General features: G+C 32.9%; 3 protein-coding genes across 3 annotated transcripts; 2 read left to right on the forward strand and 1 right to left on the reverse strand.

The window, feature by feature from the left end:
• Nucleotides 1-1,545: 1,545 nt before the first annotated feature.
• LOC140451448 (mitochondrial glycine transporter B-like) lies at nt 1,546-12,189 on the forward strand. The gene is made up of 7 exons (XM_072545259.1): nt 1,546-1,764; nt 1,845-1,998; nt 2,543-2,661; nt 4,772-4,859; nt 8,630-8,802; nt 8,916-9,091; nt 11,835-12,189. The coding sequence occupies exons 2-7, from the start codon at nt 1,912-1,914 to the stop codon at nt 12,122-12,124; spliced, it is 933 nt and encodes a 310-aa protein (XP_072401360.1). The 5' UTR covers nt 1,546-1,764; nt 1,845-1,911; the 3' UTR covers nt 12,125-12,189.
• Nucleotides 12,190-12,267: 78 nt separating this feature from the next.
• On the reverse strand, nt 12,268-14,300 carry Dus2 (Dihydrouridine synthase 2). Its single transcript, XM_072545258.1, has 6 exons — nt 14,032-14,300; nt 13,841-13,979; nt 13,451-13,783; nt 13,050-13,337; nt 12,666-12,998; nt 12,268-12,380 (listed from the first exon to the last, which is right to left on the reverse strand). The coding sequence occupies exons 1-6, from the start codon at nt 14,210-14,212 to the stop codon at nt 12,272-12,274; spliced, it is 1,383 nt and encodes a 460-aa protein (XP_072401359.1). The 5' UTR covers nt 14,213-14,300; the 3' UTR covers nt 12,268-12,271.
• Nucleotides 14,301-14,514: 214 nt separating this feature from the next.
• TfIIS (RNA polymerase II elongation factor) lies at nt 14,515-23,759 on the forward strand. The gene is made up of 3 exons (XM_072545260.1): nt 14,515-14,721; nt 17,194-17,593; nt 23,217-23,759. The coding sequence occupies exons 1-3, from the start codon at nt 14,653-14,655 to the stop codon at nt 23,639-23,641; spliced, it is 894 nt and encodes a 297-aa protein (XP_072401361.1). The 5' UTR covers nt 14,515-14,652; the 3' UTR covers nt 23,642-23,759.
• The last annotated feature ends 501 nt before the right edge of the window (nt 23,760-24,260 follow it).

The following is a 24,260-nucleotide window of genomic DNA, read 5'->3' on the forward strand; positions in this document are numbered from 1 at the left end:
CCGTGTCTTCTAATGCTTCCGCAAATATATTTTCAACATATAAATTAAAAAGCATCGGAGAGAGTATGCAGCCTTGGCGGACACCTTTCCGGATTTCAAATTCATCCGTATATTGGTCTTGATCAATCCTCACCTTTGCCATTTGGTTCCAGTATAGATTCTGAATAATTCTGATCTCCTTCTGGTCAATGTTGGCCCTATGTAGTAGTTCCATCATGATATCATGTTTAACATTGTCAAATGCCTTCTCGTAGTCGATGAAGGTGAGGTAGACATATTTTCGTTGATCTAAACAGTTTTGTATTAAAGTGTTCAAACATAAAATTGCCTCTCTTGTTCCTAGTCCTCCCTTAAAACCGAATTGTGTTGACCCGCTAAGTTCTTTTAGTATCTTGTACATTCTTGAGTGTAATATTCTAAGGAAGAGTTTCAGCAAGTGGCTCATTAAACTGATTAAGCGGTGTTCATTGCATTTTGTAGCATTAGCTGTTTTTGGGATCATCACAAAGGATGACTGCAGCCATTCTCGCGGAATGTAACCAGTATCATAAATTCTATTGAACAGCTTTACCCAGATTTCGATATTCTCCTCGTCTAGTAGTTTTATTGCTTCTATCTAATACTAGGTTGAATAAATTCGTTGATAGCGGATCCCCTTGTTATAAACCTCTATTCACTGTGAACTGTCTTGAAAAGCTTCCTTCCATTGTTACCCTATTCATCGTGTTCCTAAGCGTCATTCTCACTAGCCTTATAAGCTTTTCTGGTATTTATAATGTTCTCATAGCCTCATATAGCATCGTTCGATTTAGGGAGTCATACGCTTGTTTAAAATCGATAAATAGCCTATGTAATCCTAAGTTTTGTTCGTAGCTATTATTTTGTATTAATTTTAACATACTTATTTGATCAGTCTTAGTCTGATCCAGACTAAAATGGAGATGGGCAGGACACATAGCCAGAATGACAGATGGGCGATGGACAAATAGGTTATTGGAATGGAGGCCAAGGGAAGACAAGAGAAGCGTCGGTCGACCACCTACAAGATGGACTGACGATTTAAGAAGACTCGATAAAAACTGGATGAGAGCGGCGCAAGATAGACGGGGTTGGAAACATGAGGAAGAGGCCTATGTTCAGCAGTGGACTCTTGAGGCTGGATGATGATGATTTGATCAGTAGTGGTTCTTCCTGGTCCAAAACCTCCCTGGTATTCTCCAATCACTTTGTTGTCATATTTTATTAATTGTTTCCTAATAATTTTTGCAAGTAAGTATTAATATTCCAGGTGCTAAAATTCATAATCCCTTTTCGTTTGCCAAGTTACCTTCTTTCAGTCCATCCGGTATCTTCTCTTTATAGGAGTTTTAGCATATAACTTTTTTTATAAGAGATTTTTCATAATAAAGTGTTGAAAATCTTTAATAAAACCTTGAACAAAAAAGTTGATCCAAGTATTAAACCGCTCTACTAAAGTTTATTTTTACCACTATATCTTTGTTTATATTATATTTTTGATAAGCTGCGACTGGAAGTTCGCGTGGGGTAGATATTCAATTCATTATTTAATTACGTCCATTTCAACAATTGAATTAGTTTATTTTAAAGCGGCAAGTTGTGCGTATCGTATCAGTTCGTTTGTTTTGTTGCGCATAACCACAAAAAAATCATCCGATTACGTTGTTAATTTATTACAAAACCAAAGGTTGAAGTTGAGTTATAAATAGTGTAAATTTAATGTCAATGTCAAGAATAATTAACCAAGTAAGTACATTTCTAAAAAACGAATTTCGTGTTAGTTTTATTAATTTTTTCGAGACTAATTTCGGCTAATTACTTTACAGGACAATATACATATAATGTGCTGTATTCAGCTATAGAATATTCCAGTATTATTTCGTTTTTGTTTCTATGGCGGTGTCGTATCAATCCAGTTTTCGGGACAGCGGTGTTTGCCAAAATAACTACCATAACAACATTCAGGTTAGACTCCTTGAGGTAAGTAAATATATTTACTATTTAACTAGGTAGCTATAAATAAGTCATTGTGGGCTTTCTTATCAGATAGTTATCATAGCCTAGAATAAATTGAAATATAGTTCCAATATCTAGACGATTAAATGCCCAAATTTAAGACTATTTTTTGTTATACATAAGTACTCAAGATAAAATTTCTAGATTAGTCCTATCTCAAATTTTGTATTGAGCTTCAAAATAATCATCACGATTGTTTATTAAACCTGTAAATAATTATTGTTGAGGAAATTATGAATATTAAGGAATCTTTTTATTCCATGAACCATTACTGCAAACCCCGAAGGCTACATAATACTCTTTTTTAGCAATTACTGCAGTTTTTCGTTTTATTCCTCTCAATTTTACACAATACAGTTTTAATACCATTAATATTTAGATCAATATATAACAAAACTTAATTATTGGATTGATTTAAACAATTGACTGATGTTGGAAACTTTAATTTAACCTCTTGTTCAAATGTAATAATATTTTTATACTTATGTAGTAATATATATTTTTACAGAACCCTGTGATAAAAGCCTTCCTGTCTGGATCATGTTCAGGTGTCATCAGCACAGTTTTATTGCAACCTTTAGATGTTGTAAAAACCCGCCTCCAAAATCCTCCAGCTGCACTTAGAAAGTAAGTAAATGTTACCTTTATTTAATTTTTAATTTATTTCTGATATCGTTATGTCTCATTAATCTAAAAAACATTTTGGATTTATCTCTGATGGGGTTCTTTGGAGTTTTGACATTTACTGGACATATCTTACCCAGATACATCTTAAAGAATTACTTACACTAACAAATAGGCCACAAGTAGTTATTGACAACCAATTAATATGAGAAAAACATTTGACAAAATATATTTATAGATAATGAATCGAAGAATGAGATTTAATAAAAATAGTGTTATTTATATCAATTATTACATATAAATGTGTTAAACTATTTTTAGACATTTACTTTTGATTGTTATTTGGAGAAAATTAGCAATATGTGATAACAGATCATATTTTTAACAGTTGGTTAGCAACAGTTCAAAAATCTTATTTATTAGACTGTTATTTATACATTGTTAATATGCACAGATAAACGGGTCACGTTGTTAGGTAATTCAATGTTGCAATGACTTATATAGACTCTTATCAATAACAGAGACCCCCTATTGTGTTATGACTACAAAATATGAAGATTTGAACATTATAAAGATTTTCATTAGTAAAATATCTTGATGAAAACCTAAAAAACGCTATTATTAGCCAAACACACATCCAGTAATACACAAGAGGAAGGAGTTAACAGAGAGCTTGGTAATTTAATTGTCTAAAAGACAGTTGTATATTTTGAGGATCGAAAATTGTTTAACTTTTATATGATCTATTGTCATTGAACTTGCTTGTTATTTAAATAATTTATTCAATATACGCAGGTAATATAAACATTGTTTGGACTTTATTTGTATATGTTATCTTCTATATTTGTTCTGTCACATATTGAAATTTACTTAGGTTTTATAAATCACTTTGTACTTCTGTTTTTTATGAAAATTTTGGAAAATAACTCTGTAATATATATTCATGTTTGCTCAAACATACTGCTAAACAGAGAGGGAAACATTTTTATGGAAACAGAACAAAAATTGGGAATTGGGATGAAATACCCAAAGAAGTGGAAATAATGAGAGAATCAGACAAGGATGTATATTGTCACTCCTATTAATGCTTACTTTTGAAAATCGCTCTGGAATCTATTCAATCAAAAACAAAAGTGATACAATTGAATGGGTTTTAATTAACAACATTAAATTTGGCTGATGACAACATGAAAATAGCTGATAATTTATAGAATCTACAAAAAATTAAGAATAAATTATGAACATATGCAATGGTGAATATGAACTTTCCCTCAACATAAAATAACCAGAAGATGTTGTGACTCGAAGTTCGAATATGTCCTAAACGTAGCAGCACACAACTTTTTCTGTGTTCACAAAGTTTTCTGTGTTTTGCCTTGTAGTTATGTTTCTGGACCCCCAATTTTTATGCTTGGCATTCCAGTTTCCTGTTTCCAAAAACCTGTTTGCCATTGATTTAAACAGTTGTTCATATTGTTTTATATTGATTTATAGGTGGACTGAGGTTGCAGCTGCAGTAAATGGTCTTGATTGAGCATGTATCTCGTGCATTTTATTGGAGATGAATTTATAATATAAAACACTACATTTAATTGAAAATTTTAATATACATGTATTTACTTCAGGATTGTGGGGTCTTCTCTTTTCTGTCTATGGCGAAAGCACTCTTTTGCTGCAAAGATTGTTGGTAAAAAATGCAGGGTCGGCTTAAGGAAAGCTGGAACATTTCTTGTTGCTTAAAATTCGTTAGTTTGGTATGAAGTTGTATGGTGTGATATTAAAATTTTTATAATAACTGCAGCTTCATCATGAGCTGTTCCATCTGGGTGATTTGCGATACCAAATAGTTAGTGAAGTGTGTTTCAGAGATGAGCATGACCTAAATTTTGTTAATTTGCAAGAAATTGATTACTTCTGTTTTGTGATTGGTTAATCTGTTAGAATTCCATAGAGCGATGCGAATGAGACTGATATTTAGGTACAGATTCAAGTAAATTTCCTATATAGGACTGTAATGGGAATATAAATATCTGGCGACCTCTGGTAAATTAAATCGCTGGTGGCGAAATTGTTTAGGATTATGTATATTAATTGCAATTTCCTTTTGTTCTAGTCAGCCAAATGGACTCCAAATCATACCCATTGTTTCTAACGTAATAAAACACGAGCAGATAGGAGGACTATGGAAGGGCACCACACCGGTAAGTACGATTGCTTTATTCGAAATATTAGACTACACATTTCCCTTCTACATATTCCTGTCTTAGGTCGTACTATTATTATCCGGGGAGAGTTTCTTCGGTCTATGGTTTGTAATGATACATTGTTTTGCGTTGGAAATATGTCTTGCTGTCATTTCGTCTACAACCGCGACCACCGTTGCTGCAGTTGCAGATAAAATGTTAAAAGGACGAGAACAATGTTGTTGAGGAAAGGGTGAACTATTAAAAGAAGCATGATTTAGACCGTGGGTCGTAGAACGGAATGGTTACAGCCATGAGGACACAACATGACCCAGACTATGCTGGTGGAGTACCGATTCCTCACGACGCACTTCTCTGGATATTGGAGGTAGAGATTTAGGCAGTCGTAAAATACAGGTCATGCACCTTTGCGGGCCCCAGAAAAGTATCTAACGACAAGGCGAGATCGAGACACCAATAATTAGATGGAAAAAAGTTTGCGAAGTAGCTTAGTTACATTCCACTGTCTCAGATAAGTGCTTTAAGCATAGGAAAATAATATAATGTAAGATAAGGAACCAGTTTTTCAAAGATAAGAGTTATTTTCTTCGCAGACACCAGCGATACAGGAAGCGCAGTTTCGAAACTTGGCCAATGCGGATGGCCAGTTTTAGGTAGGGCGGTGCAATTATTGCAGCTCATTGGTCGAACGCAATTTGGACACCTGGACAAAGGTTTACGTGATTGTACCATGTGTTGAAACAAAAAGATTTAGATTTATCCAAATTCAATATTTTCTATATTGAGTTGGAATGCCTCAATTATCTCGGAAACGCACGATTTTTATAGATTTTGGTGTGTAAGGGTCTTGTGATGAGGCCGATATTATGTTGGTATTTACGTTGTTGTCAGATCTTCCGTTTTTCTGATTTCAAATGGAACACCCTGTATATTTTTTTGCCTTTTAAGTTATTAAGAAATACTGATGCAATATTCCTTATACCTAAATGCCATAATTTCGGAGTTATTGCTACAGATATATTATCCATATTTCTAACTCATACTGTTTATGTAGGTAAATGTAATTGGGACTTAGATGCATTTGTGTGCAGCGATACTTCCGGTATATTTCGACTAATATAATTGCCCGGTTCAGAAATAGCTGAAAATCTAGTGTTTTTCTTTAGCGTGTGTAAACTGATTTCAGCACACAATCAGCCTGTTTTTGAAATAAGTAATCGCTGAGTCCTACTCTCAATTGAAATTTATCAGTCCCTATATTCGTGTTGTAGTTTGGACAGTAGCAATATCTTCCTATTTTTTCTTTTTTTTTTATGATTATCTTACTAAATTGAAAAATATAAAGATACTAGCTACACGAACAACGATAAAACCAAAAGGTCAGTCGATTATGATGACATTGGTATCTGTATAAACTTTTTTAGTTCTTTTTTCTGATAAATTTACATGTGTTCCTGATAAAAATTTGAATTTTGAATTGAACAATCACCAGCAATCCGTGTACAGTGTGTCACAAAATTAGAAACTTCGACATACAGTAAAACCTCCGTTAACCGAAATAATTAGGGGGAGGCCGTTTCGGATAACAAGAATTTCGGTTAAAAATAACATTGTTTTTTATAATATTCTTGATCAAAGTATTGGTATTAAAAAATACTATGAGTTGATTTCGTAATGTTTTCTAATAAGTAAATCCAAAATAAAGTAATAAAATTAAGGAAAATGAACAAGTTTAACATGCTTTTTTAAAGAAATCTGCTATTTTTTTTGTATTTTCGTTTGACAACGATGTTTCTCTCTCCCTCCATCGTTAATTTGCAGAAGGTCATGAGTTTGCCTCATTCGATTGTTCGACGAAACGTAAAGCAATCTGAAAAGGACAAAACTTTATGTAATGACAACAAAAATTAAGAATCTAGTCGTGTCCCTAACTAATTAGGCCTACTGTATAAAATTCTTTCCTCTAAAGCATTGAAAATCTCGTCGACGGTCTTGTGCTGCCTGTTGCCTCTTGGGTCGTCATCTTCGTCATCTGATATGCTCAGGTTGTCTTGATAAAGAACCATATCAATGATGTCCTGGTCGATGAATTCACGTTCTGAGTCATCAGCTGCTAACCAGTCACGTATCTCTTCTTAGTTAATTTCGTCATGTCCCGGCAAATTTTTAATGAAAGGTTTAATTTCTTCTGTCGTTTTCTTACCATTTTCTTCTTCAGGATCGTCAATCAAAATCTTATCAAAAAGTTTGTTCCAGCATTTTTCCAAAGTTGAAGATGTGATCTTGGCCCACGACTCAGCTCACCAATAAAAATGTTTTATTGTTACAGATTTGAGAATTTCGGGAACACTTTTGAATTAATTCGTCTCCTGTAATAACAGATGTCTTAAGAATGCTTCTCTATAATGTCTCTATGACTCCCTGGTCTAACGGCTGGATTAAGCTTGTGACATTCGGTCGCAAAAATCTGACAATTGTCACCATTTTGTAGATTTTGAGAGTGAGGGCGCATTGTCAACAAGCAACAGTGCTTTGATGGGAAGGTTTTTTGATTTTAAAAAGGATTTTACACTTGAGACGAATTCATTTTCAAACCATTCTAAAAATAAAGTGGTCGACATCCATGAACTTTTTTGGCTTCTATACCTTAAAATGCCTTTTCGGAAATATCTTTTAGAGCTCTTGGTTTTTGTGATTTCCCAACACACATAGACATCAATTGGTGAGTGAAATTAACGGAATTGTTTACGTTTTGCGACAAACATTTACTTTTTATTGACGAAATTATTGAAACTGTCAGCCGTTTCGGTTAAACGATGTTTCGGTTAAGGGAGGTTTTACTGTATTTCCAAACTAAAATTGGAAATATATTCCTTCTTACACTACGCGTCAGAGAAAACAGGCCACACACATAGTTTAAGAAATTAATTAATTAAGTTATAACAATAATTGAATTATAAGAGTCAAGAAAAGATTTAATAATGAGTGTTGTCAACACCATTCTGGATGACACTAATCATTCGATTTGGATGTTGGTGAAAAGTGGTCCATTACTCATTAAGAGTCATTTGAAGTTCTTTACATGTTGCTAGAGCAGGTATACCACTTACACGCCTTTTGAGAAGGTTCCAGATATACTCAATAGGATTAAGGTCTGGACTTTGAGCAGGCCAGTCCATTTTTGGAATACCAACATTTTCAAGATACTGTGTTAGAGTCCTAACACAGAAAAGGATTGTGGAATACAAGACAATCAAACTTGTGATAATTAAGTATAAAAAAATATCAATTCAGTCGATATGTTACACTTTAAATTTCCGCGGGAGCTATATGTGGTTTCAGTGGTTTTCCGGGTTTGATTCCCCGTTGAAATATTTTGGATTTGAATAAAAAACAATTTTTTATGACGTTTCGGCAAGGTCACACTTGCCATTTTCAAGAATGTCAATGTAGTAACGCTGCTTATCGGTACTTGAAGTAAAATTTTACTTCAAGTTTCAATTGTTTTTAATAATAAATAAAGGTTTTGGCAATTAAACTTCCACCATTTTCGTCCCAATTGCGAACAGACAATTAAAAACAAATCAAAGAGACCGGATCAACATAAATAACCCATGGAGAACGATATTATCATTCCAAACAGTGTACCATCCTGCTCATATCTCTAAATTGCTCAATCACACTTTTAACATACCTACTACATAATATTGTAAAAGTAATGGTGTAGCAATTTGATCATTAATTGGATCTTTATTAATTATTTTCAGGCATTAATGAGAGCAGTGCCGGGAATAGGATTGTATTTCTGCTGTTTAGAATACGTAAAGACCCATTTCTTCAAGAAGAAGGCTCCCACAGCCTCAGAATCGATACTGATAGGTATTATTGCAAGAGGCATGGCCGGAGCCACTCTAATGCCGATGACAGTTGTCAAAACGAGGTATGTATTGAACAATGTAAAAAAAATTAAACTCACATTAATTCTTTATCGTTATAGTTTATCGTCATTAGCTTCCAATGGGTGTTTGATACAGTTGTTTGTATTATTTTCAGGATCGAGAGCGGAGTGTACCAATACAGCGGCGTTATGGTAGCACTACAAGATATATTTCACCACGAAGGTATTAAAGGTTTAACGAGGGGACTGGTACCGACCATTTTCCGGGACGCCCCCTACGCCGGAATCTATTTCATGTTTTACAATCAATCAAAATCACTCATACCAAAAGGTAAGACACTAAAATTAACATTATATTAGCCAGTTTATGAGAAAAATGTCGTTTCCTGCTTTCCCAAAAATATTCCACGTTATTGTATATCGATAAATCCAGGTCCTCACAAATTAACTATAAATAGTAGCTGTTGTCAAGAAAGTTTAGGAAAATCAGTTACTCCTGAGAATCAGTTGCTTTTTTTAGGACTTTTAGAATGTTTGATAATATCTGAGAGCTAAATCTGGGGATTGTGACGAATTACGCACACTGTTGTTGACGAAATAGACAATTTTTGTTAAAATTGTCAGTAAAAGATTTCATTTCTGTTGAAACTGACACGAAAGATCCAATTTTTACTAAAATTGGCAATTAAAGCTACTTTTTATTGAATATTGATAGCTGATTTTCATCAGAATTGATGTGAAAAGAGTAAAATTGTTATTAAATTTGGATTAAATGAATGCGGAGACCCATCTGGTGGCGCAGGACCCAATATTGAATTAATCTAAAATTGACAAAGAGAAAAATTTTTTTTTTAAATATGCTACTAGAAGAACCTCATTTTTGTTAAAACTGGCGGGTGAAACCAATTTTTGTTGAAATATGCTATACTTTATTTTAACTGGCAAGGAAAGAGCAAATTTTTGTTAAAATTGCCGAGTAGAGTCAATTTTTGTTGAAATTTACAATTATATCGTAATTTTTGGTGATATTGGTAAAAAAATATACTATTTTCATCGGAATTGGTGTGAAAGAGGTTATTATTACATATATTATTATTAAATTTGTACTGGAGAAATCCCAATTATTGGTTTTTATTTAAAAACCAAGAGGATTCTCTAAGCTTGAAATTGGTAGAGCCAATTTTTGTTGAAATATGCTAGGAAGAACCTTATTTTTGTTAAAAGTGATGTTAAAAGAACCAAATCTTGTTAAAATCGACGATTAAAACTAATTTTTCTTGAAATTTATACTGAAATTTTAATTTTTGGTGATATTGGTCAGAAAATAGCTGATTTTTGTCAGAACTTGTATAAAAGGGGTAAAGTTGTTATTAAATTTGGACTGAAAATGGCCAATGATTGGTTTTTATCTAAAATATCAGAGGACCCAATTTTAAGTTAATCTTCAAATTGGCAAACAACCATTTTTTTTTTAAATAAACTATGAAGAACACTATTTTGTTGAAACTGACAAGGGAAGAGTCCATTTTGGTTAAAATCGACGAGTAGAGCGAATTTTTGTTCAAATTCGCAATGAAACGTAAATTTTTGTTGGTATTTGTCAGAAAATAGCCGATTTTTGTCAGCATTATTATTGTAAAAGGTGTAAAATTGCTATTTAATTTGGATTAAAAAGATCCAATTATGGGTTTTTATTTAAAACCCAGGATGTTTTTCGTAGATTTTGCAATTATAGAAGAGAAGCCAATTCTTTTTGGTGGAAGAGGACCCAACTTTGAATTAATCTTGAAATTGGCAAATTTCTATTTAAATATGCTAGGGAGAATCCTATTTTTGTTGAAATTGACATTAAAAAAGCCTATTTTTGTTAAAATCGATTAAAAAAACCAATTTTTGTTGAAATCTACAACGAAATTGTAATTTTTTGTGTTATTGGTAAAAAAATATCCGATTTTTGTCACAATTAGTGAGAAAGGAGTAAATTTATTATTACAATTGAACTAAAACTACCCAATTATTAGTTTTTATTTAAAAATCTATAAGTTTAAACCTTAGATTTTGCAAATTATCGCAAGAGAAACCAATTCTTTTGCCTCTTTTTGGTAGCAGAGGACCCAAGTTTGAATAAATCTTGAAATTGGTAAAGAACCTATTTTTGTTCAAGTATGCTAGGAAGAACCCTACTTTTGTTGAAGCTGACAGTAAAATATTGACAATTTTAGTGGAAATTAGCAATAAGTGCTTAAATTTTTATTGATACTGATTGGAAAATAGTGCTTTTATGCATACAAAGACTTAATGAAAAGTAAATTACTGAATCGTGAGTCTAAGCTGAGAATCTACAAAACAGTAATTAGACCAGTGGTCACATATGGATGTGAAACGTGGACCCTCTCAACCACTGATGAAAATCAACTGAGAATATTTGAGCGCAAAATACTAAGGAAGATATTTGGACCAACCCAATGCAGCGATAGTTCGTGGAGAATTAAAATGAACCACGAGCTGGATGAACTAATGCAGAGCGCAGATATTGTCAGATTTGTAAAATCACAAAGACTAAACTGGCTTGGTCACCTAGAAAGAATGCCAGATAATCGAGCTGTAAAAGTAGTCCAGAGATGGAAGCCCCAAGGAAACAGAACAAGAGGAAGGCCCCGTAAAAGATGGATAGACGACGTAGAGAGGGATCTTAAAACCATGAACATCAGGCAGTGGCGAAGGAAAGTATCCGACAGGGCAGAATGGAAGAACATTGTTAAGCAGGCCAAGACTCACAAAGGGTTGTAGCGCCATTAGAAGAAGAAGAAGATTGGAAAATCTTCTTCTAAAATTGGGCTTGAGAATTCAATTTTTCCTATGTCAATTGTTGGAAATAGTCTATATTTGTCACAATTTGCGTAAAATGAGTAATTGTTTTATTAAAATTGTACTGAAAATAGCTAATTATTGATTCTTTTCGAAAAACACGACAGTCAAAATAGTTTGATTTGTTTTTGATATCTTTGTTTCAATTTTCTTATCAATATGTGTTAAATAAACAAACAATAATAATTTTTCTCTTTTTTTTTCAGATATTTATTCCACATACACATCACCTGTTAATTTCGCTTGCGCTGTGATATCTAGCACATTGGCATCACTGGTTACCCAGCCACCTGATGTTTTTAAGACACAATTGCAGCTGTATCCAGAAAAATTCAACAGTTTACGGTCTGTGATGATTCATGTTTATGTTAAACATGGCTTCTTAGGGTATTTTCAAGGTATTGTTCCTAGACTGATGAGGCGCACATTGGTGGCAGCGATTTCGTGGACTTTGTATGAAAAAGTTATGCAAAGTAACAAACAAAAAAAGTATTAAATTAATTTTAAGGATTTTGTAAATGTATTAAAAATGTAAATAAAAATTGTTATATTTATTTTAAAGGTGAGTTTTATTCCTGATTGACACTATTTTGGTCTTTTGCTTGTCTGTTTAATTAGAAAACTTAAATAAAACACAAGTTATTTATTCTAAAATACTTCCATCTTTTATTAGCTGATTTTTATCGATTAATTCTAATGCTACACATGCTACAAGCGCAGCTCCTTGTTCTGCAAACTTTTTATTTTTTTCCCTGAAACAAAATAATTAAGGATTACCAAATTAAACAAAATGCTACAATAAACAATTTTGAATTAACCTTGAACTAGCACTCAGAAGAATGAACTTATTGAAATCAGCAAGGAAACAGCCACTTTTTGTCAGAATTGGTAAAAAGTACCAAATGTTAATTAAAATCGCAATAATTGGAAAGAGCCAATTAATGGTTCTTTTAAAAACACAAACAAATTGATTTATTAACAAGTATAAAATGGGAACTATACTTTAACATCTATAGAACATTGTATATCTAACTTACCAATATGTTGAACTATATTTCTTTTCATTTAAAGATACAACAGCTCTAAATAACTTGTCTTCATTGTATACCTTGTACTTAGGATTGGAGAATTTATTTTTCCCACAATATGCTATCAATTTAGATTTTGGCAACTGTGGATCTTCTGTATAATTTACTCTAATAAACGCACAATTTAAACAAACATCTACATTTTCATCATCTAACTCTGTTTTTCGTTTCTTTCGTTGTGGATCTAAGGTATCTGGGGCAATTTCTCTACGTCCAAAAATTCCTTGAGATTGGTAATCTAGATATTTTTGTCGACAATAGTCCCCCAAGCTCCAAATATTACTGAAAGAATACGAATTATACTCTGTGCGAAAAATACAAAGCCGCTCTTACCAAATTTGTTCTAATGTTTGACACTCCAAAAATTTCTTCCCTCTTGGTGTCTCCTGTAACTCCCTTAACATATTTTGGACACAATATTTTGTATTACTGGGAGAATTGTCATAATCGATGCAATTCTTTAAATACTCAACTATTACCTCATCCATTGCTATCATACCATCTTTTCTAAATATGGAACAGTTGTATTGTGCCGTCCTTGCCACCATAACACTGCTGGTACCACATTCCTCTCTAAATTTGAGTATATCATTGTAGTTTTCTATTTCCCTAGAACCTCCACTGAAAAAAAAATTTCTTTATGTATTTATACTATTATAAATACCTACGATATTATTTAAATTATACTGTCTGCATTCTATAAGATATTTCAAATAGCTATGTATATTACTAACTTTGCTATCACAGGTATATCCAAAATCTCAGCAATTTGACTTATTGTCTTGTTTCGGTTAGGATGCTGAGGTCTTTCAACTTTTGTTCTTCCATGAACTGCTATGGCAGATATTCCAGTCCCAGCTAAATCTTTTACCAACTTTAAAGTATCGTCAATGTTCTCAAATACTCTTATTTTACAACTTACTGGAATGCTTATATTTTGAACAAGTGTTGTAAGAATATGTTTGGCTTTTTCTGGTTGGGCCATTAGTGCAGCACCCATTCCACCTTTGAGAGAAAACTCTTTCGGACAGCCCATGTTAATATCTATGCCTGCTACATCATTTTGTCTAAAATAATACTTTCATTATTACTTTTTGAATAATTAGTAATTATTTTTTTCTTACATCATCTTGGCTACTTTTAACGCTCTCTCTGCATCACTCGTTCCGAGTTGAACCACAACTCTATCCTTCTCTTCAGGGCAAGTACGGAATACAATAGTCCCATCACTTGGGTCAAGGTAGTCAATTGTTCCTAATACATCTAAAAATAAAAACAAATAAGATTCTTGTTCGCTAAAACACTGATTAAATACCATTTTGTCTTCGAATTGACTTTAAAAACTTCCAATCAATCAGTTCTTCTGTATAAACAATATCGGCACCATATTTTAGAGCTAATAATCGCATAGGCAAAGTTCCCACTCTTACCATAGGAGCTAAAATAATCTTATTTCCAAAGTTTAAAACATGAGAATGTTCAGAAATCTTTGTCATTTTTAAAAACAATATAATATAAATATTAATTACAATTGCTATAAAATAAGGTAACCTTAAAAATAGGTTAAATTCTTCTTCTATTTTATTTTATGCAGATGTGACTTTTGCTTACATGTACATGCAGATCAGTAAAACATCGGATTTGCAATAATTTTTTATATATAGTACATTATTTCTCTAACAACATAATAATCGGAATATTTTATTTTCCGTAACAAAACAAAATTCCATATATTTAAATTTGACTTGAAAAATGTAATTGCCATCCAGTAGACCAATTTTTGTGTCAACGTTGACAAATGACATTAACACGTATCGTTCGTTTGTATCGGCAAAAAAAGGCGGAAGCGTCTTTCGGTATAATCGGTAATCATCTCGACATAAAAGAAAAAATATAACAATTATAAAAATTTCTTTTACATAACACAGCGTACAAGATGAGCGTCGAGGAGGATGTTATGAGAATTCAGAAAAAATTAAATAAAATGACTTCGGAAGATGGAACTGTATGTACTGTTTTAAAAATAAATTATTTTGAGGGTTGAACGACTAGATGAATCACTTCTCAGTTTAGAATTTAAAATCGGTAATTAGATTGCTGAAAATGTGTAAAGTAAATGAAAAAATGCATCCACGTTATTTTCTCCCGCTAATTTGTAATATCTGATGACTAAGCTCATGCCAGATATGTTTTTATTAAACAATATTTTTAAATTCGGCTCTTTTTGTAGAATTAGTGGGACTTTTTGAATCATATAAGTATCTTAGCAATCTTTACAGCAGTTTACTTTGGAAGTATATTTTTAAACCAAGCAATTACAGGAAAGATATACCTCAAACATGAATGTTTTGGATTTAGAGCCCAGTACACTGGATTTTATTCGCTTGTCATTGTTTTAAGATAACATAATTTATTGTAATTGTGATTTGAGTTTTTCAAAACAAATTATGATCAATTTGGATATATTAAATATCTGCTTATAGAATACAACTATATAGTAATACGAAGATTCTTTCCATTTCTACTTCCATTGGGAGACGGGATTGAGAATGGTATTAGTTAGATTGGCTTTGTGTTTGTGATTGTTTTTATAACCGGCATCTTTTGGAAATGATTACTATGCCTTATAGAATTCAATTAAATTGAAACCTAACGAAACAGGATATTTGCTTTTTTTCATCATCATCATTTTGGCTTTACAACCCTGTGTGGGTCCTAGCCTCCCCAAGAATTTTCTTCCAGTTGTCCCTATTCATCGCCTTCCTCCGCCAAGCATGTATTTCCATATTTCTCATATCTTGATCTATGTTATCTAGGAATCTTGTTCTGGGTCTTTTTCTTCTTTGACCAATAGGTCTATCAAGGAGCGTTTTTCTAGCTGGGTCAGTTTGCTCCATCGGCATTACATATCCTACCCACCTCAGGCGTCCTATCTTAATGTGTTTTATGATATCTGGTTCCTGGTATATTCTATAGAGTTCGAAGTTGTATCGTCTTCTCCAGACACTGTCTTCTTGTCATGAAAAAACAAATCAGGAGGATATTTTGGTCAATACCGTTAACTTGCTCCTTGGTAATATATGTTCTTTAGAACATTAAATAATCCCTTTGTGAAAATTAGACTATAAAGTTCTATCTTACGACTTTCTGTTCTTAAGTGTAATTTTAATTTTGGTCTTCAAGTCTTAATTATGCTTCTACACAGTATTTTTCTGTAATTCCCTTCTTTGGAAAGTACCTAATTCTAAATTCACATACTTTAGGGTTATATTCAACATTCTATTGAATATTTCTTAAAAACTTCCTTGCTGTATGGAATCTTTTTATGTTATTTAGTTGTTCTTGTTCTTATTTAAGTAATACCCAACCATTCTTCCTTTTTCACTTTGATGGACTACAACGGTTTGGTTTCTTCTCTGCCTATGCTAATTCTGCTCTAATCTGTTTTATATCTATATATACATAGGTGTCTTTTCTGAAGTATAAACTTCTTTATGTACTGACTTAATGATTTTAACCAGAAAATGGATAGAACAGTGCACATATATTGTTTGGGGCTACATCTCAGTGAAGAAGTTGTCTTAAAACCTGATATTAAAGGCAAAATTTAGCAATGAACACACCAGATGCTGTTAAGCAAACCCACATATTTCTGCAGTGATCCTAAGTGTCCCATAAAAATAAAGATTGTAAAATTCTATATTAATAATCTTATTCTAACGTAAGCCACAAAATACTGGATAGACAGACTATTTAAAATAACCATTTGAGAGGTACTAAAACAGAAATTGTTAAAATGAAGAAAAATTAAAAAAACCCATTTTAATATATAAAATCCATATTTATTAAGTAAAGTAGATTGTAAATTTGCAAAAAAAACATTTCCCAAACTATTGGTTCTCTTAAATATAGCGTTTACATCCATGTTAATTGCCAAAGTCAAGGGGACTTGATAAGGCATGTTAAGATGAAGAAGTGTTTACATGTATTCTGAGATTGATGTTTAATTTAACCAGAAGAGTAGAAAAAAAAATTAAATTAAATTGTAATTACTTATAAATACTTTAAGCTTCATGCTGTAAACTATATTTTTTATTTTGCATACTTTTCCTACCACTTTATGGTGTTCAAAACTGGACTACTTAACTAACTAGATCTAACACCTGATAAAAAATTAGAATTAAGGTTATTATTAAAAATAGGTCAAATGCTACAAGATAGTAGATTGGACAAATGTATTCCAGTTGATAGCCCCATTAGAATTTGAGACAAGAAGAAAAAAGTCCTGTTTTACTTGATCAGTTAATTAGATTTCTATAATAATTGAATGCTAGGGTTATTGAATATCAATTTAAAGATCATGAATTTAATTCTTGAAGTAGTATAAATTAAATATGTATTAATGATACTCAAAATGTCTTTATTAGATGCACATCTGAATATATCTCATTTGATTTCTTGACACATTTATTTTTAGGGACAAGAACAAGCATTGGATCTTTTAAAAGAACTCCAAACCTTAGACGTCAATCTGGAAGTTCTAACAAAAACCCGTATAGGAATGACAGTAAATGCTCTAAGAAAGTCCAGTAAAGACGATGAAGTGATCAGTTTGTCCAAAACACTTATAAAAAACTGGAAGAAATTTATTTCCGGTACTAATTCTAATGAAAAATCTTCTAGTAGTAGTTCAAATAAACCAAAAAAGGAAAAGGAAGAAAAGCCGAGTCGTGAAGAAAAAGATAGGGATAAAGATAAGGGAATGCTTCCCAAACAGTTCCCAGCTAGTTCAAATACCACAGATTCTGTAAGATTGAAGTGCAGAGAAATGTTGACGGCTGCTATAAGGACAGATTCCCAAGCTGACGATTTTGAAGGTAAATTGAAAACCATTTTTACATAAATTTATTATTTTGTAGTTGTCTCTACAAATGGAACTAGATCAATTTGATCATCAACACTATACATTATTTTTTATTTGCTTTTTATCTCTCTTTATTCTTTGTAAATGAAATATATGTTATGGGGAATTTGAGGTGTGGTAATCCCTTCCTGATGCTTTTTGAATGATATCATACAGCTATAATAGTCTTGCTCTTCCTTTAAGTCCCTAGCCCCAAGATGGCATTGTTTAAAATGTTTGATTCATCCTTTGAAGTTTAACAAATAAGGTTTTTTATGTTCTTTATCAGACAATTTTTTCTTTACTTTGGTTTCTTTTTACCTAGGGTATGTTAGTGGAACCTAATTTTTCATCACATAGGTATTATCCATTTTAGAGGTAATGAAACCTAAGACTCATTATTCTTTTCATATATAATAAAATAATAGGAAGCATAACAGGAGGAAGAAAAATAACAGGAAGAATATGCAAAATGTAACAAAAGTAAGAACCATGGGAAGGATGGAGTGAAGCTCAAATAAAGAATATATAATATAATACCAATAGCAAAATCAAAATAAACTAGTATGAAGGGGAATGCCAAAAAAATAGAATTACAAACTTAGCAAACAATACTGAAGAAGGCAGAATACTGGGATTTAAGAAAAATCACAAAAAAAATACACAGAAAAACTAGAAAATACATACTATGAAAATAAAAGGTATGGAAGAAGAATTAAAAAAAAACAGAAAATAAAATTCTGCTACCAAGAAGCAAAAGAAATAGAAAGTAAGTACCATAGACATAATCTATATATATGAGATATCAGGATATTTCAATAAGCAAATCAGAACAAATGATGGAAAATTGGCAAAGGTTTTTTAAAAACTTTTTCAATGACGGCTAAAATTAGAAATGGTAACATTGAAATAGAAGATGGTACCTTAATTGGAGAACCCCCAGACCGGGAAATAAAAAATGAAATAAAGAATCTGAAAAAAGTCCAAGTATAAACTCCAATTGTGGCGTATTCCCATTAAAATAGTAATTAGTTTAAGATACCACAAGAAAATAGCTTCAGAACAATACAGTAGACTCCCTCTATAACGAGAACTGAAATGGCAGACTAATTATCTTGTTATAAGCCGAACTTGTTATATCAGACAACAGTAATACAGTGCATACATATGAATATGTAGTTTTCTAAAACATTAACTTCCTATAGTGAAGATATTCGGAGCAATATAAGATGCTAAATATTGTTTGAATGGCGTTTTTGAAAAAAAGTTATTTACTTTTATTGTCAATGAAATACATTAAAACAAAAAATCTGTATTTATATTTTTTTCCAACTACATAATCTATAAAGCATATTTTCAAGGATAACATAAACTATTGCTTCTGCAATTGGAAGAAGTCTGTCATTTTTGACTGCTTTAAATTGTCCAGTATCATTCTATCTATCATATTTTCCAAAGAAGTGAAACAGTTGTATGCTTCTTCATTTGCGTTTTGTCTTTGGATAAAGTTTCTTCCAACGTTTAAAGCACTTTCCACATCTTGTTTATTAGGACCTTCTTGCATAGATTGTCGTCGTAGCTAGAGTGGACCTATGAACTTATCCACTCTGCTATACGCTCTGCTCTAGGATATTTCGTGAAGTTGGTGTGCAAACACCCTAGGCACTTATCCCTTATTCAAGTTGGGACGTTGAATTGTTCTTTTCGAAGGATAAAATAAAACTAATTCGTAGAAAGCGAAGACAAAGCCTCAGAGTCTAAGGTAGGTGGAGCAGAGCCCCGCTAGTCGGCTCCCTAGAGTTTAGGGCTCTAGGAGAGACCGAGGTAGACTGTCCGTTGGTTTGGAAATCAATTAATATTTATACATAATATTTTACAAGATTCCAAACCAAAAGACTAATGAAAAAATTGGAAAAGGAAGGAAGGCGGGGCGATGCGCGCCAAGAGTGCTCATTGGTCACTCTTGACCGAGCACTTGGCGACAAGATTCACCGCGATTGTCTTTTCCATCTTCATCACTTCCGTCGCTGACGATAACGCGCTCCGCCGGCGGATTTATTACTTCCGCGATAATTTCACTATCCGTCGGAAGATCACAAACAATGACGTCATCATGAATGGCAATGAATTCAGCAAACTCGTCATCATTGTTCAGTTGGGTTAGTTCTTGGCCTTGTTGTTGTAAACTCAACCACTCTGCTTAGGATATTCATCTTCTTCGTTTTCTACCTCAGTCTCTGTCCACCCCGCATGACCGAAACATTTTCTGATGTTTTATCTACAAGTGTCCAAGGTTTGTGGATGAAATTTATGGCATCTAATAAAGAACAGGGGATTCACTACGGTTTTCCACATTATTCAGGATCCACTTAACTAACAGTTTTCTGTAGTGAACTTTAAAGGACCTTATGATGCCCTGACCCATCGGTTGCAGAACAGATGTGCAATTTTGGGGTAAAAAAAGAATTTGAATGTTTTTTAAACCGTTAACTTTCGGATGGGCTGTACAATTGTCAACAATTAAAAGTCTCTCTGTCCTACTTCAAGAGTTCTCCACTAAAAATCTCTGCTGACATCCACGATTTTTTTTTTAATTTATGTATGACAGGAAGCGGATTCACACCTCTGAAACATCGTGGTTTTTGAGATTTCCCAATGGCGACTAACTTCCTTTTTTCGGAACCGGACATGTTGGCACACGCGAGTACAGTTACCCTTTCTTTGGATAACTTGCCACCTATACAACATTCATTTTTGAATTTGAGGGTCTTATCTGGAGTAAGTTTTAAAAAAAGTCGGCATTGAAAACATTATCGTCACTATAATTTGGTCTTATTGTAGGCTATGACTTCAACCAGTTGTCGGTGACTTCTTTGGAAACACTCTTCGCTTCACCGCAAATTTTTCCTTACGTAATTTCGTGCCTGACCTTACCGGTTCATCCACCCACTTGATGCTTTAAAATTCTCATCACCACCTAGCGCCTGCGAAAACTGTGTTGCTTTTTCTTGAAGCAGTGATCCACTTATTGGAACATTCGCAGCCCTGGTTACAGTAAACCATTTGACCATTGCAGTATCGAGTTCTTTATTAGTTGCGGCACGTAGTTTTTTTCGATTTACCGGAAAAAGACGAACGTGCTTCGAAAATCTTGTGTTTATTTTTGAGCATGGTAGATAGAGTGGATCTTGAAATTCCTCTTTCACGACAAACTTCTGCTTTCTTCTTACCGTTCTCAACGTCTTTAAGGATGTTAATTTTTTCTTCTAAAGTAAATGCTTCTCTTTTAGGAGTCATAGTGTGTAATCTATGTGACTATGTAATCTACAACACAACTTTCAAGACGCCAAAGCACAATCAGGAAACAAACGATAAATATCTACGACCAAAACAACTGTGAAATGAAATTCTGGTGAAATTTGTTTCATTTGTCATGTTTTTCAACCTCTTTATGTAGTTTATGAGGTGCCAATGGTCAAATCCCTACACTGACACTTGTGAATCATATATTGTAAATTTCCGAAAACACAATATCGGTCGAAACAGAAGTTTATTGCGGGCGGTAGTTAAAAGGGTATTTATTTATAGCCACGGCCGGGCCAAGAACGTAAAAAAAACACATTTTTTTATCTTATTTTCTCTCGTTATAACCAAATTTGCCTCGCTATAGAAGGTTATAGTTCAATAGAAATTTCACAGGACATCTAAAGTACCTCGATATAAGCGAAACCTCGTAATAACCGTGTTCGTTAGAGAGAGAGTGTATTATTGACGTGACAACGTCTTAAATTAGGTTGTGGCTCGGAGTCATTCATGAAAAAGTGTAACGCCCGCTCACGTCTGTTACAGTGAGTCACCGAACGAGAGAGAGGCCCGCCGGACCGGCGAATGCCTTGCGTCTCTCTCCCACTCAAACATGATCGGTCCGCTGCGCGCGCAGCACTAGAGAATTAGGCGCGTTGAATCGGTGCGTGCTTCCGTGCTTGTGTCTCTGTCAGTGTTGTTCTGTCTACCGATTTTTCGGTAGATCTACCGAACTGCCCCTTGAATCTACCTAATTTTAAAACAAATATCACAATGACTTGAAAATAAATTCGGATAATACAATTTATCTTTTTATTTCTGTTACCATCAAAAAACTTTTCAGTGTAACCTAATACTTGGTATTTTTAATACGTTTGTATTAAAATTCATTTGATACTTCCCTATAGTGTTTAAAAATATATTTGCAAAGATGCAAAGAAAGCGAAATACCCCGAGATTCAAGTTCGTAATTTTATACCTAATAATAACATATTGTATAAACATCATTCCGTAATCATAATCATTCACACACGTCTCTTCAATTCTCAAAGAATCTCAAGTATCAAGTGATAAATTATTAGCTAAATGACGGTGTGTGTGCTGTCGGTTTTCTTTGACTGCCGACTTAATCCATTAGCAGATAATGGTTGTTACAATGTTACATCTATTTGAACCAGAACGTTTTAACTTTCTGTAAATATTATGACCTATAACTATTTCTCAAAATATTATTAAACCTTATTTGTATCATAATAGCTGATGTGAGCATTTGGTTCCAATAATTTGATTCTTTATTTATTAAACAAAATTCAATGAATTATGGTTATTTCTAATAATTAGTTCAGCATAATTATTTAAGGTCTTTAACTTTTGAACCATTAAGTCGCCACCATAATGGGAAACTTTTCTATTTTTAATTTTATGGAAAAAAGTTATTCTTTCTAAAAAGTTCTGAATGATCTAAAACTTAGAATACAATCATCAGATATTAATTTTTTTTAGTAATATAGGCAGTTTATCAAAAAATATGAATTTTATGTTCATATTTTTTGACAAACCTCGTGTATATGGCTCAAAAAATTTAATTGATGATTGATTTTAGGTTTTAGGTCATAAAACTAAAAAAAATTCCATTATGGTGTTCACTTAATTGGACGCACTGTATTATAATATATATATATATATATATATATATATATATATATATATATATATATAATTTACGTCATTGCATATGATCTACCGAAATCTACCGAATTTTGCCGAAGGCATCTCCCGATATTGGATAAGCTCCACGGAACATCACTGGTCTCTGTCTTTCTCGAGCGTTCTTGGCGTTCAAGACACATTACAGCAGAAACACTTCCTTTCATTTCATATTTCTCCTATCATCGTCCTATCCTCAACAAAATCACTCAAATAGAAATTAGTTAAGTTTAAGTTTACATGTACAATGTTTTAGTAAACAAAATATATTTCTATAGTTAAAATTTGTGCAATTCTTATTTTCATTCAATTCCTTGTTCCTATTGTGCAATTTAATAATATTCATATCAATAAATATTCTACCGAGAAAAAGACGTTGTCACGTAAAATCTTCGCCCGTAAAACCGACTTTACAGGCAACCGATTTTTTTTTTTTTCAGTGTGCGATCCATTGCATCAATCAATGCATTTTGTCTGTACCCTGCGATAAGACAGCTATGCTCCCAAAACTATGGTAGTTTCTCTAAGCCCCATTGAGTTGAATAAATAAATATAATGAAAGATTAATTTTTCTTCGTTTGTTTCAGGTTGTGCCTCAGCTGAAGAGTTAGCAGAAGAGCTAGAAGAAGCAATCTTCCTGGAGTTTAAGAACACAGATATGCGTTACAAAAACAGAGTTCGTTCTAGAATATCCAATCTGAAAGACCCGAAAAACCCAACTCTGAGAACAAACTACCGAATCGGAGTGATCACGGCGGGACGTTTGGCTGTCATGACAGCCGAAGAAATGGCCAACGATGAGGTGAAGAAACTCAGAGAGAAATTCACTAAAGAAGCTATCAATGATGCCCAATTGGCGACCGCGCAAGGTACTAAGACGGACATGCTTAAGTGCGGAAAATGTAAGAAGAGGAATTGTACTTACAACCAATTGCAGACAAGGTCATCTGATGAACCTATGACTACTTTTGTATTGTGTAATGAATGTGGAAATAGATGGAAGTTCTGCTAGTTAGCGAGGTTTTATTATTTTTGAATTATCTAATAATTTTGTGTCCTTACTGCATATTGTATTTACCAATTGTGCATAGGAATTATAGTGAATAAACAATAAATTTTTGGAAAATGTCTCTGGTTTTATTTTTTGGTCCATCTTACCCAAATTTGATTCCCAACGGTTAAAATCCAGTTCAAATATTAAAAAAATAATTTAGGCTAAAATATTTCACAAGTTAACAATTTATATTTTCATTAAAATATCTAAAAATGCCTTTCATGTATAGCAACAGCAGTATTGCTCATCTATTTCCCCTCTGTATTATAAGTATTTCAGACTTTTAGCATCATCAGAGGAAAATGTACTCTAAACAACACAAAGAAGTAAACAAGAAGTCTAAAAAACTTAAGTGATGAAAAAGGATAATATAAGAAGAAAAAAATTGACAAAAATAAAAATAGTGCTTAAAACCATATAGACTGCAAGCCCATGGGACATTTTTGAGTGGTCATTTGCACAACTTGCTTCCATCTTGAACAGTCGTCCATATTAGTTGGGTCAGTGGGTAGCCCCATTGTTCTTAGATCTGACCATATACTGTCTCTCTATCGCATTCGTGGACGTCCTAAGGGTC

Source organism: Diabrotica undecimpunctata, chromosome 9 (genome assembly GCF_040954645.1).
Source record: "Diabrotica undecimpunctata isolate CICGRU chromosome 9, icDiaUnde3, whole genome shotgun sequence".
NCBI lineage: Eukaryota > Metazoa > Arthropoda > Insecta > Coleoptera > Chrysomelidae > Diabrotica > Diabrotica undecimpunctata.

Excerpts from the sequence above, each read along its gene's own strand:
- LOC140451448 (XM_072545259.1), top strand. The coding sequence starts at position 1,912 with ATGGCGGTGTCGTATCAATCCAGTTTTCGGGACAGCGGTGTTTGCCAA. Across the intron at positions 2,662-4,771 it reads CCTCCAGCTGCACTTAGAAA|TCAGCCAAATGGACTCCAAA; the intron begins GTAAGTAAATGT and ends CTTTTGTTCTAG. Across the intron at positions 9,092-11,834 it reads AAAATCACTCATACCAAAAG|ATATTTATTCCACATACACA; the intron begins GTAAGACACTAA and ends TTTTTTTTTCAG.
- Dus2 (XM_072545258.1), bottom strand. The coding sequence starts at position 14,212 with ATGACAAAGATTTCTGAACATTCTCATGTTTTAAACTTTGGAAATAAG. Across the intron at positions 13,784-13,840 it reads TTAAAAGTAGCCAAGATGAT|ACAAAATGATGTAGCAGGCA; the intron begins GTAAGAAAAAAA and ends GTATTATTTTAG. Across the intron at positions 12,999-13,049 it reads CAAACATTAGAACAAATTTG|TAATATTTGGAGCTTGGGGG; the intron begins GTAAGAGCGGCT and ends GTATTCTTTCAG.
- TfIIS (XM_072545260.1), top strand. The coding sequence starts at position 14,653 with ATGAGCGTCGAGGAGGATGTTATGAGAATTCAGAAAAAATTAAATAAA. Across the intron at positions 14,722-17,193 it reads TGACTTCGGAAGATGGAACT|GGACAAGAACAAGCATTGGA; the intron begins GTATGTACTGTT and ends ATTTATTTTTAG. Across the intron at positions 17,594-23,216 it reads CCAAGCTGACGATTTTGAAG|GTTGTGCCTCAGCTGAAGAG; the intron begins GTAAATTGAAAA and ends CGTTTGTTTCAG.